The 13,432-nt window shown below is 65.4% G+C and overlaps 1 protein-coding gene across 1 annotated transcript; it reads left to right on the forward strand.

Moving 5' to 3' along the window:
- Positions 1 to 1,251: 1,251 nt before the first annotated feature.
- On the forward strand, positions 1,252 to 12,982 carry ABCD1 (ATP binding cassette subfamily D member 1; the record flags this gene model as incomplete). Its single annotated transcript, XM_084258730.1, has 10 exons — positions 1,252 to 2,169; positions 4,775 to 4,955; positions 8,885 to 9,027; positions 9,111 to 9,276; positions 9,771 to 9,865; positions 10,126 to 10,271; positions 10,650 to 10,795; positions 12,136 to 12,220; positions 12,494 to 12,619; positions 12,775 to 12,982. The coding sequence occupies 10 exons, from the start codon at positions 1,252 to 1,254 to the stop codon at positions 12,980 to 12,982; spliced, it is 2,214 nt and encodes a 737-aa protein (XP_084114856.1).
- Between the last annotated feature and the right edge of the window lie 450 nt (positions 12,983 to 13,432).

Consider the following 13,432-nt stretch of genomic DNA (forward strand, 5'->3'; position numbering starts at 1 on the left):
CCAGCGGGGCCCCTCGGAGAGCAGGCGCCGGGCTCCGGGGCGGCAGCCCGGCCAAGGGGCCCTCTCTCCCGTCGCTGACGGGGCGGAGGGCTGGGGGCCTCGGGAAGCTCACAGGGCCACTCCCGGAGGGCAGGAGCCGGACCAAGAGCAAACACTGGTCTCCACTCAGCTCGTCACCAGGGCCCCTTTCAGAGAAAGTTCCAGAAGTCGTCTCCTCGGAAGCCAGAAGAGCCCCTCCCGGCAGCCCCGGTTGGCCACGGCGCCCGCCCCGCAGGAGAGAGGCCCGGCGTCCGGCCCCCCCCCGCCACCCCCGCCCACCCACTTCGGCCCCCGAGCCTCGGCCCTCTCCGTGCCGCCCGCCGCCCCCCGGGTCGAGGGCCCCGGGCCCGGAGTCGGGCCGAGCGGCCGCGGCGCTCACCGAGTTTCTCACAGTCAGCGCGCACGCCCCGCGGCAGACACTGCTCGACTCTCCCACCGCCGCGCAAGCCCCGCCCCTTCCCCCGCGGCCGGAAGCCGGAAGCGCCCGCAGGTCCGGCCCCGCCCCCGGCCCCGCCCGCCCCGCCGGGCCCGGCCCCGACGCCCAGGACGCGGGCGGGCGCGGCGCCCGAGGGGCCTGGCGGCGGCGCCCGGAGCGCGCAGGGGCGGGGCGGGCCCCAGGGGGCAAGGCCACGGCCGCTCGTCTAGCCCGCGCTCTGTGCGTCTCTGTGGTAGGGGAAGGGGCAGGGCCCGAGCGCGGGGCGAGAACGGGGTGGGGCCGGCCAGCGCCCGGCTCCGCCTCCCGCCCCACCTCCGCCTCCTCCCCTTCCCCCGGCTCGCCCCTGAGGAGGGTGGGTGGGTGGGGACTCCAGGCGGGTGGCGGAGTCACTGTCGCTTCGGCCGGGCTGTGGAGCGGACGGACGCGCCTGGTGCCCCGGGAAGGGGCGCCCCCGGGGCAGGAGGAGGAGGAGGAGGAGAGGTGAGAGGAAGAGACGCCCTCTCTGCCCGGGCCCTCTCGAGGCCCTGACCCCAGGGCCAGGGGACTGACAAGTGCCTCGGCCTCGGCAGCCCCGAAGAGGCCGCGACCCTGGAGGGCCCTGAGCTCACCGCACCAGGGGCCCCAGCACCGCCCCGCTGGCCGAGAGCGGCAGTCCCAGGGACCAAGACCAGTTTTCTAGTTGCCTAGACAACAAGCCTGGGGTCAGAGCAGCCGCCACCAGCCTCGCCGGCTGCCTCAGGCACCGGTGCCAGCCCAGTGCGTCCAGCCCAGGGGACATGCCGGTGCTCTCCACCCCCCGGTCCTCTCGCGTGACCACGCTGAAGCGCACAGCAGTGATCCTGGCCCTCACGGCCTATGGAGCCCACAAAATCTACCCCTTGGTACGGCAGTGCCTGGCTCCAGCGAGGGGCCCTCAGGGGCCAGGGACCACAGGAGTGTCCACGCAGGAGGCCTCCGGGACCTCCGCTGCCACCACCACTGCCAAGGCAGGCGTGAACCGGGTGTTCTTGCAGCGACTCTTGTGGCTCCTGCGGCTGCTCTTCCCCAGGATCCTGTGCCGGGAGACGGGGCTGCTCGCACTGCACTCTGCCGCGCTGGTGAGCCGGACTTTCCTGTCCGTGTACGTGGCCCGCCTGGACGGCCGGCTGGCCCGCTGCATTGTGCGCAAGGACCCAGGGGCCTTCGGCTGGCAGCTCCTGCAGTGGCTCCTCATCGCGCTGCCTGCCACCTTCATCAACAGTGCCATCCGCTACTTGGAGGGCCAGCTGGCCTTGTCCTTCCGCAGCCGTCTAGTGGCCCATGCCTACGGTCTCTACTTTTCCCAGCAGACCTACTACCGAGTCAGCAACATGGACGGGCGCCTTCGCAACCCTGACCAGTCCCTGACCGACGACATGGTGACCTTTGCAGCCTCCGTGGCCCACCTCTACTCCAACCTGACCAAGCCGCTCCTGGACGTGGCCGTGACTGCTTACACCTTGATTCGGGCGGCCCGCTCCCGTGGGGCCGGCACAGCCTGGCCCTCGGCCATCGCTGGCCTTGTGGTGTTCCTCACAGCCAACGTGCTGCGAGCCTTCTCACCCAAGTTTGGGGAGCTGGTGGCAGAGGAGGCACGGAGGAAGGGGGAGCTGCGCTACATGCACTCTCGTGTGGTGGCCAACTCAGAGGAGATCGCCTTCTATGGGGGCCATGAGGTGGGGCAGGTCATGGTGCAGGGCCTGGAAGAAAGCGTGGGGCTGGAAGGCCGTGACCATCAGGGAAGGCCCAGGGCTGGTTGGGGCTAGTGCCAGAGGGTGGGCAGGTCACGGGAGAGAGGTCTGGGGGTGGCCAGGGCCTGGGGTAGCAGGGACTTGAGCACAGAAATGGAGAAGCAGGAAGGCTGGGCGGGGATAGGCCTGGGCCAGTGGCCTGCTTGCTCCAGGCCACTTCTGCTTCCTCTCCTCCTCCATGAGGAGCTGGTCCCGGCCTCAGAGCTGTGGATCCTAGCGGTTTGAGACTGCTGGCCCACCCCATTTCTCCAGCCAGCCGGGAGGGGCTCCTGCCACATGGGAGCAGGGGCAGTGGGACATGGCCTGCCACCCAGCCCCTCCTGGGCCCGCCCCCCAGGCCCTTTGAAAGCCGGCGTCCAGCCCGGCTGGGCAGGCGGGCATTATGGGCATGACTCAGCCCAAGCGGAGGTTAACGAGCAACAACCAGGGAGGCGGCCGCAAGCAGCAGCGGCAGCGGCAGAGCTCCGGGGTCAAGGCCTCCTCAGCCTGAGCCCTGGGGCCCACCTGACTGCCGGCTTGGCCACAGCCCTGAAGCAGGCTTGGGCCGCCACCTGGGCGGACACACTTCCTGGCCACCCTGCCACAGTGTGGCCGCCCTTCCTCCTGGGCCCCAGGCATGCGGCTCCTGGTGGGCCTGGGCCTGCCTGTGCTGGGAAAAGGTCACTGCAGGCCAGTCCTCCCTTTATCTCGCCTCAGCCCCTCCCCTTCCTTGTGCCTGGGGTTGCAGCTGCCTCCGGCCCTGCGCGCTGGGAGGTGACTCTGGTTTCGGTTCTGAGGCCTGGGTGGGGGAGGGGCGCAATGGCATCCATCTCCTGAAGGCCTGTGTGTCCTCCCTGGGTCAGGTGGCCTCAGGCCTGGGACCCTGTGTCATTGGCTGTGCACTGGGCAGAGGAGCAAGCCTCTGCCTGATTTTGAAAGGCTTGTCTCTGAACTGTGGGAGTGTACCAGGTTCTGAGCCGGCGGCCTGTTGGCAGCTGCAGCCCCCTCCTTACCTCTCAGCACGCTGGGCCACAGGACCGGGGCAAGCCTCCTTGGCCTTAGGTGAGGTGCTTGGCACATTACCCGCAGCTACACTGTCCGCACCTGCTGGCACTGCTGCCGGCTCCCAGCGTGAGTCGTGAGTCGGGATCTCGAGGGTGCTAGGAGCAGTTGTGCTGGCATTAGCATAGGAGATGGGGCGCGGGGAGATTGGCCCTGAGGCCAGGCCAAGCTTTGCAGGAGCAGGGAGGAGTTGATGGCTCTCCCTTGGGACCACTTTCAGGAATTCACGCTCACTGGGAGGATGTGCTGCTCCAGGAGGAGGGCCCACGTGTGTGAGGCCAGAGGACTGGAAAGCAGTGTCGGGGGCAGCCCACCACAGCGGACCTATCGCCCTTGCTGGGCAGGCATGTGCCCCCCCCCCAGTCCCTTGGCTGCTGCCCCCAGGCATACTGAGCCAGGGTCAGATAACAGGTCGGGTCAGAGGTGACCGCCCAGCAGGAGGGCAGATAGGGATTTCAGCGGGCTTGTTTAGATGTGCATGCCTGCACACACGTACAGGTACACATGCCCGTGTGCGCGCAAGCTCTTGTTGACTTGAGACCCAGGTAAACCTTGCTTAGTAAGTCACAGCATCGCTTACGAGAATCTGCTTCTCCTAATGGCCTGCCAGTGTGCTCTGAATTCCACCCCTCTTGCTGCCCCAGGCTGTGTGAACTGGGCAGATTACCCATGGTCACACATGGGGACACGCAGGTGGGGAGTGGGTGTGAAAGCGCTTGTCAAAGGGAACCTTGCTGGGCCGGGCCCTGTGGTCAGTCGGTGGGGTAGGCAGGGATACGCACCCCCGTACTGAGCCGGGAAAGCTGACCCTGCGAGCTGCGCCCCCCCACCACTGCTGCTGCCATCTCTCCTCCAGGCCGTGCACGGGCCTCTTCCCCACCTGTCCCCATCCTGAGAGGGCAGGCTGTGACCAGCGCAGGGAGGGGACTGGAGCAAGACACTGCTGCGCGGGCGGCAGGCAGCATCATCGTCGCCTGAGGCAGGCTGTCTATTAGGGGGCGCGCCCTCACCCTCCAGGTGCTGGTAGACAACCCCGAGGCACTGTGGGGAAGTAGGGTAGGAGGGGTCTCAGCAGGTAGAAACTCTGGAATCAAGTCCCACCAAGGCAAGAACTGGCCATTTTGCTCCTGGGCCGCTGTTGCTGGGTTTAGGGCAGACCCTGCTCTCGGCTCAACTATTTAGCCCGCATCCAGCATCTGCTGCGCCGGGGCAGGGGCAGGGTGAGGGTCCCAACTAGAGGGGGACTGGAAAGAGGATAGGAGTAGGCCTCAGAAGGTGGAGGGGCAGGCCCCATCTTCATCGCTGCACCCTGGTTCTGGGACATCAGGCCATTCTAGACACCCCCCCAATTGAGACGGGTACCCTGTAAACGTGGCTCCATCGTAGCCCCCAGCTCTCGTCTTTGTCACAATGATTGGAAGGCGGGGGTGGGGGCGCTGGCCCCACCCTCACGGCTCTCACCAGCAAGCCTTGCCATGTTCCCTGGCAGGTGGAGCTGGCCCTGCTGCGGCGCTGCTACGGCGACCTGGCCTCGCAGATCAACCTCATCCTGCTGGAGCGCCTGTGGTACGTGATGCTGGAGCAGTTCCTCATGAAGTACGTGTGGAGCGCTTCGGGCCTGCTCATGGTGGCCGTGCCCATCATCACTGCCACCGGCTATTCAGAGGCAGGTGAGAGCCAGCCCCTTGGGAGCGGGCAGGGTGCCAGGCTCTGGGGGGCCCCTGGCTCAGTTGGCCCCCTGCCCCTGGGGACAGAGGCCCAGCGGTCATCCTGTCCTGCAGCTCCTCGCTGCCTCCCCCTCCTCGGAGTGCATCACCCCACATTCCCGGGACCCCCTCTGCTGACTCCTGGGACCCACTGTACCTCAGACCCCTTCCCCAGGGGCGTGCGGCCCGGCCATCTGTCCCTGTCCTCAACCCAACGGCAAATTGGAGGTGAGAGGGCAGGGGAAGGCCCTCAAGGCTGGGCCTGGGCTTCGACACCCCTAGAACAGCCCCATGGCCACAGAGGGCACCCCCGGGCCCTGCCTGCTCAGCAGCCCCAGGCTCAGGGCGGCTTCTCCAGGCAGACTGCCCAGAGGCAGCAGGGAGGCGGGGAGGCCTGAGGGGAAGTACCTCTGGACTCACTGTGGCTTCATGCGGGTGTGCGGGTCATTCAGCCCCGTGCCCACCCAGTCCTTGGCCCACCGCACCCTCCCACTGCCCAGTGACTTCCCTCCAGAGAGAAATCCCTGAAAAGTCCTTCCTCCCAGGCTCTCTTGGTGTGAACTTCTTGATTGTCTTGTTTGAAAAATGTCTCCTGTCACCCTTCGTCCCCGAGCAAAGTCTCGTTGGGTGTGGGGACGGACTTGACGGCCTCTCCGCCTGCCCGCAGCCGCTATTCCATTGTCTATTGGGAAACTGAGCGGATGGTGCCCAGCCCTGCCCTGGTGCTGGCCGCAGGGCTGCTGGGACGCAGGCTGGCTCGTTGGCATTGGGCACTGCTCCTGCACAGGCTTTACCTGCGGGCTTCTGTTTATCTTGCTTGAGACTTGTTGGTTCAAGTCTTGGAATATTCAGATTTTTCCATCCTTCTGGAAATTTCTCAGGGACTGCCTCTTTCCTGCAGGACCGCCGCCCTCTGTTTCGTTCCCCTCCCTTGCCCACCTGCCCACTCCTCCTCCCACGCTCATTCGCTGGGATTCTGCTTGGCTGCCTCTGATTTTTCTTGTTTTCCCAGCGACTTTCTATAAGTTCTAAATGACTGTCTGTCAAGTAGAGATTTGTAGAAGTTCTCTTACTCGAGTGGAAATCGTAGACTCTTTCTGTCCATGTCTGACTTCACACTTATGCTGCGCGTCAGGTAATCGTGCAGCTCCGGGTCTCTAGCTGGCGGCGCGGCTATCGGAAGTCCTGGGGGACTAAACTCCATCTGCCATCGGCCGGTCTTCGCGCATGGTGGGTGGCAACCGCTAGTGCCCGCCTGAGCGTGTGGTCATCAGCCAGCGGAGGCCATTTTCACGTTCGCTTCCCAGCTTGGGAAGAGGCGTTCCTAGACTTGGGGCAACCCCACACTCTTGCACCCCACACTCCCAATGGCAAACCCTAGAAGATCCCTTTGGTCCAGGGCACCCAGAGTCCCAGTTCTGCCCAGAGCTTCCCTGTCTTCTCCCAGGTTGGGGGTGGGGGCCCTCCTGTTGCTGCCAGGACCCCTCTTGCTTTCCCTCGAGAATAGCTCGCTTTAAAAGGTGTTAGATTTTTTGTGGTTTGGTAGGAAGGGTTTTGTGAGGTTGCAAGAGAGCCTGACCGTTGCAGCCTGAGAACTGGCCTTGCTTCTCTCCCTGTCAGCAGTTCCCGCTCTCGGTGACCCGCAAGCACAAGGATCGAATAGGTGGGGGTGGGGGGGGAGTTGCTTTCCACCGAGGGCCCACAGACAGGGTGGCCTTGATTTAGGCGCAGACACCAGACCTCAGGACCTTGCCCGCAGCCACTTGCCTCCCCACTGGCTCTGGGCACAGCATGACCTGTCCAGTCCCCAAGACCTCTGCCTCCTCTGAAGGCCTGGGGCTTTTTGGAGCCTCTGTTACGGCCTGGCTTGACTGACTCCTGTCTGGGCCTCAGCGCCCTTAGGGTCACTTACCTTGGAAGAGGTAAGGTGCTCCTGTCTCCCTTGCTCCCTCCCACTTCCACCCTCCTGGCCTCCTTGTTACTGCCCCAAATACCAGGCCCGCTTCTGCCTCAGGGCCGTAGCACATGCTGCTGGCTGCCAGGAATGCTTGTCCCTCTGGCATCCTGTGGGTCCGCCTCGTCTAGCTGAGCTGTACACCCTACCCACCAGGAGCCAGACCTTTGTGTCCCTAGCTGCTTTACCCTCTGTCTTGCTGCTTTAGACTGAGCTCAACGAGGGTGGAGGCTCGGTGTTGTCCCTGCTGTGTTCCCAGGACCCGTGGCTGGTGAGGGCTCTAACTCCTTCAAGGAGGCTGAGAGCTCGGGGGTAGAGAAGGAGGCAGGGCCTTGTCTTTGGGGAAGACTCCCATCTCTGCCCTCTGGCATCTCAGGAGGCTGCTGGAGGTTGCAGGGCCCAAGCCCAAGATGGGGGGAGGGCCTGCCCTCACAGCTGCTGGGTGTCCCCCTCAGGACCCTGGCTTATCTGCCTGGCCTTCAAGGGAACCTGTAGCATCAATGAGTCCTGCCTCCAAGGAGGTACCAGCTGTTGCCAGGACACCCCAGCACCTGTGCTCTGTTCTGTCCCTTCTGCCTGCTGGGGGCATGTCCCTGGGGCCACATTCAGACTTTAGACTGTTGGGTCAATGCCACCCCATCCTGTTCATTTCCCTGGTTTTCTAGGCCAGGCCTCAGAGGTGCAGCCAGGTGCCCTGGCACCCCACGCTGCGCTAGACACCATCTGCCCTGAGTCTTTTCCCACCCCTGACGCCCCCACCTGGAGATTGACATTTGCCTTCACAAAACCTTTCCTTCCACCCGGTGGAGGGGGGGCCCGCTAGAGGAGGGGTCGGCGCAGTGCAGGGGAAATGAGGGGGATGCGGGGCGCCCGGTGGAGGTTCGCCAGTGGGTGTTTGTGTTCGAGAGGCTCGAGGCTGTGGCAGCCCTGGGCCAGTGCCGAAGGCCGGCCGAGCGGGCCCCGCGCCAGCTGTCCACGGGAAGGGCAGTCGGACGCCTGCTGGCTCCTCCGGGGTCTGAGCGCCAGTGTCGCTAGCGCTCCATGCAGCGCAGCCTTTTCAGGTACGTGCGTTCCACTGGCCAGGTTTTGCAGGCATCACCACTGGGTCCTGAGCACCTCAACACCTCAGAAGGAATCCCCATCCTGTCGCGGTCACCCCCAGCCCCAGCACCTCGCAGCTCCTCTCTGTGTCTGAGCCTCGGCCTCCCGCAGGGGCACAGCCTTTCGCTCCTCGCGGTGCCGCGAAGCGCCCTGTACAGCGTGGGGGGACCTGCCGCTGGTCCCTCCTTGAGGCTGCGCCGCGTGTTCCCTGCCGAGAGCCGCCGCCCCTCGCGGTCGCCCCCTGCTGGCCGGGGCCGCAGTTGCCGGAGTCGCGTCTCCCTGTTGGAGGAAGTGCGGCGGGGCCTGCGCCCTGCGCCCTGCGCCCTGCCAGCAGCGCGGGGGTTTCCAGCCTCCGCTTCCTCCCCGACGCTTGCTGTTGTCATCTGTTTTGAATTCCAGCCACCTCAGCCAGCACAAGGCTGTCCCCTGGTGGCGGCGCCCCCAGGGCCAGGGAGCGGCCTGTCCTGGGCTTACTGGCGCTTCCTGAAAATTCCGAGCCTCTGCCCGTGGGCGAGTCCGCCGCTCGCCACTTCGCTGCGGGCCTGAAGTTGAACTGTCGTGCGAGGGCCTTTCCGGTCGCGGGGTCCCTCCCGGCCCCGGCGTCCCGTCCACTTTCTGGACTGTGGCCTCGGGTGCCCAGGCGCCCTCCGGCGCCATGCAGCTCCGGGGTCTGCGCGTCCTTGCGCGTGCCTGCTGTCACGTGCGGCAGTGCCGCATCCTGCTCCGAGCTCTGTAGTCTCCACTCTCTCGCGCATGCCCTGCTGTGCCCTCAACAGACTGCCCTCCCCGGCAGCTCGGTGCTGACTTTCTGCCCTCCTGCCCCCTGCACTGCCTGCAGACTCTGACGCTGTGAAGAAGGCCGCCTTGGAGCGGAGGGAAGAGGAGCTGGTGAGCGAGCGCACGGAAGCCTTCACTATCGCCCGCAACCTCCTCACTGCTGCAGCCGACGCCATCGAGCGGATCATGTCATCCTACAAGGAGGTGCCCACGTGCCCCCACCCGCACCCGCGCCTGCACAGTCCTGCCCCCACCCGGCTGGGCACTGAGCAGCACCCTCCCCGCAGGTCACGGAGCTGGCCGGCTACACTGCCCGGGTGCACGAGATGTTCCGGGTGTTCGAGGACGTCCGCCACTGCCGCTTCAAAAGGCCGGGGGGGCCGGAAGCCGCGCAGGTGGGAGCCGGAGCCTTGGGGTCAGGGGTCCGTGCAGAGGGGCCCCTGCAGATCCGAGGTAAGGGCGCGTGGGGGCTGGGCCCCGGCCCCACCTCAGGCACCTCCCCGTCCACCCAGAGAGCCGGGCCTTGACTGGTGCTGCCACCTCCCCATGCCCCCACTCCTGTATGCCCTGGCCCGGGCTTCTCTTTGCAGAAGAGGGGGTTGTGGTCCCTGAGTGGAGGGGATCACTCACCACACAGGACAGCAAGGGAAAGCTCCAAACTACAGCGGGAGCCCAAGCCCCAGAGCGGCCCATGCAGAGGGCTGTGGGGCAGGGTGACCCCCGCCCTGGGTGCCGAAGGCCAGAGCTGTGGCCTTACCACCCCCCGCCCAGCGCACAGTGCCAAGCGTGGGAGGGGCAACCCACTGCACTCCCAGGGGCTCTGGACCATGCACTGGCATGGTGTTAGGGGTGGGGAGCCAGGAAGGGCAGCAGGAGGGCTACACAGGACCCAGCGCAAGGCAGAGAGCACTGCCCGCTGCTGCCCTGCCCACGTTTCCTCCCTCTAGGCCAGGTGGTGGACGTGGAGCAGGGTATTGTTTGTGAGAACATCCCCATCATCACGCCCAGCGGGGAGGTGGTGGTGGCCAGCCTCAACATCAAGGTGAGCCCAGTAGGACAGGGTGTCACCGAAGTGCAAATGGGGTGGGGCCAAGCCAGGGCCAAGCCCTCTGCATCCAAAGCCCAGCCCTTGGCATCCAGCCAGGGGCCCAAAGCCGCTTGGGCAGGGCTCCAGAGGCCGGCCCTCCTCCCCGGACCTTGGCCCCTTCCCATGAGAAGGGGAATGGCCAACCCTTAGCGTGGACATGGGACTGTCAGGGTGGTGGGAGGGGAGCCCCCACCCAGCACCTGCTGCCTCTGCAGGTGGAGGAGGGCATGCATCTGCTCATCACCGGCCCCAATGGCTGCGGCAAGAGCTCGCTCTTCCGGATCCTGGGGGGGCTCTGGCCCACCTACGGCGGGGTGCTCTACAAGCCACCACCCCAGCGCATGTTCTACATCCCTCAGAGGTGAGCCCCAGCTTGCACGCACCTCTACCCCCGTGCAGCCTGATGCCTGGGACAGGCAGAGTTTGGAGCCTGAGAGAGGCCAGCAGGCGTGGGGGCGTGCCCAGGGCATGTGCACACAGGGCGTGCATGCTGCGCCCGGCATGTGTGTCCACATGTGAGGCTGTGTCGAGTGTGCAGGACACAGCGTGCAGGGCGTGGGGCGCATGGCGCATGACAGCGTGCACGGATGGGGATGGAGTTGTGGGGTGGGTGGCCGCGCGTGCGGCGGGGTGAGCGCAGCCTGAGCAGAGGGCTGTAGAGGCACCGTGCGGTGGGCCTGTGGCAGAGCCTCGCGAAGTAGGGTCAGCCTCCCTCGCCGGACACACGACTTGCCCACAGGCCCTACATGTCCGTGGGCTCCCTGCGCGACCAGGTCATCTACCCAGACTCGGCACAGGACATGCGGCGCAAGGGCTACACCGAGCAGCACCTAGAGGCCATCCTGGACACAGTGCACCTGCTACACATCCTGCAGCGTGAGGGAGGTAGGCAGACGGCGCCCTTCGCTCTGGTCCTTGTTGGACAACCTGTGCCAGCTTGTCCCCACACCTGCCTGGCCCGGGGGCTGCCGATGGCCCCAGTGTCCAGGAGTCCAAAGTGCTGGGTACCTTGGGCAGTTGCACCTGCAGAAGGCCTGGCCGTCAGCACGTGCCCTGGGGGCTGAGTGCACTGGGAAGGGGCTAGGGAGCTGTGGTGGGGCTGGGGGGGGCGGGCGGCGAGGACACTCACCCTCTGTGGGCTCTGCAGCTGGGTGGCAGCGAGGGTCCAACTCACGGAGGACCCACTGGGCCAGGCAGGGAGCCAGGGCTTTCCCTGATGGGGGGCGAGTGAGCTTTGGCAGATTTTAGGCGGCAGGTGACAAATCACTTTCACATTTCAGGATGAACACAGCGCAAGGGGCCAGGCAGGGCAGCCAGACAGGCAGGGCAAGGACAGAGGGCAGAGCGGAGGGGCAGGACACCCAGGTTTTTGACAGGAACCTAAGCGGGTGGCCTCCTGGGATAGACCATGGGAGACATGACAGGCTGGGGGTAAGAGGCCTGCATCAGGGTTTGTCAGGCAGCGTGCCAAAGCCCACTGAGCCTGGAGGAGCTGGGGGGTCTGGGATCCGGTCTCAGTGGTGACATCTGACAAACAGGCTGCTGCGTAGGGCCAGCTAAACCCAGGCCTCAGACCTCCCACTTGAGACTGTGGGCAGCCACCACGTGCCAGCCAAAGCAAAGCGCCCAGGCCTTCGGGGACGTAGGGCATGGTGGGCAGCAGCCGGTGACAGGCCTGGTGGCTCTGACTGAGGCTCCCTCCCTGGGGCTGGGCAGAACCATCTGCTGTCCAGTGACGACGTTGTTGGATGGCTGTATTAGTACCCATTAGGCCATAGGCCTACGTGGGCTGTGGGCACCGCCCCGCCCACACCGGGGAGTGTAGAAATGGGCTGCCGCCCGTTTCTGGGGGCCGGGAGTCCGAGATTCAGGTGTGGGCAGGGTGGGTTCCTCATGAGCGGGGTGCAGCCCGGCCTCTCTCCTGGGCTTGAAGGTGCCTGCATCTCCCCTGAGCTGGCACGTCATCTCCTCTCGGAGTGTCTGTGCCCAGATCCCCCCTTTTCATCGGGCTATCCTGTCGTGTCAGGTCACGGCCTGACCTTGTCTGAACTTGATCAACTGCGTAGATCCGGTCTCCCGAGACCCACATAGCTCATTTTTTTTTAGTATTAAAGTACTGCCCACACACAGAGGGGCACCCAGGGCATCCTCACCAGCCGGTGCCATACCATCTGCTGCTGCCTCTTGCCCTGCTGAATTAAACAGTCTCCTTGTGCTCTGCCCAGGCTGGGAGGCTGTGTGCGACTGGAAGGATGTCTTGTCGGGGGGCGAGAAGCAGAGAATCGGGATGGCGCGCATGTTCTACCACAGGTGAGTGGCATGTCCAGGGCGCTGCTGCCCCGGCCCGGAAGCAGAGAACATGGGGCATCATGGTGGCGCTGCAGGCCAGTGGAAAAGCAGGTGGGCTCCCTGGTCAAGGGGGAAGGCCACAGCACTAGGAGGCCTGGCCCATCCCACCTGACCCGGCAGGAATTGGGTGACTAGGGGGCTAATTGAGCAGATCAGGTTGGCTCAAGGCTGGGGCCAGGCCAGGACCTCGGCCACAAGGTTCCACAGCCTTGCCCCCTTGGCCCTGCCCCCAAGGCCCAAGTATGCCCTCCTGGATGAGTGCACCAGCGCCGTCAGCATCGACGTGGAAGGCAAGATCTTCCAGGCCGCCAAGGACGCAGGCATCGCCCTGCTCTCCATCACCCACAGACCCTCTCTGTGGTAGGTGCCCTCTCCTCGGCCCCGCTGGAGTGGAAGAGTGGGAGGGCTTGGGAGGCCTCGCCAGCTTCGCAGAGGGGGCAGGGGAACCAGGGTAGGGGTCCCCAGCTCCTGCTCAGCAGCCTTCGTCTCTGCGCCCCCGCTCCTCTCCTGGCCAGGAAGTACCACACACACTTGCTACAGTTCGACGGGGAGGGCGGCTGGAAGTTTGAGAAGCTGGACTCGGCAGCCCGCTTGAGCCTGACTGAGGAGAAGCAGCGTCTTGAGCAGCAGCTAGCGGGCATTCCCAAAATGCAGCAGCGCCTGCAGGAGCTCTGCCAGATCCTGGGCCAAGGCCCTGGCACCCTCCGGGCTGCCACCACCTGACAGAGCCTCACCTGCACCCCCACCCCCCAAGCTCTCAGATCACATGAAGGAAACAGCACCCCACTCCCCTGCCACCCTGCTCCAGGCCCACCCCGCATGCCCTTCCTGCCTCCTAGGCCTTCCTGCCCCAGGCCGAGCTGCAAGGATGCCCCCCATTGCAGCCACGTGCTGCCCCTGTGCCCCAGCCTTGGGCATGCACACGTGGAGTGTCCTGCCCAAGGCCCAGCCCTTCTCGCTCCTCCCCTGCCCCCACCACAGCTGTGACCTGGGCAGGGTAACTGAGTCCTTTATTTTCTTTGTGGTGGGGGAGAGGGGCTCAGGTGGCCCCAATCCTGACCCCACACCAGAGCCATTGAGCGGTGGGGGTAGAGCCCCCCACACCGCCAGCCAGTCTGTGCCGAGCCTTGCATCTGTGGGGCCCCCCTCCTGTGACCAAGTCCCCTGGTCCTG

This window comes from Talpa europaea, assembly GCF_964194135.1.
Source record: "Talpa europaea genome assembly, chromosome: X".
Lineage (NCBI taxonomy): Eukaryota > Metazoa > Chordata > Mammalia > Eulipotyphla > Talpidae > Talpa > Talpa europaea.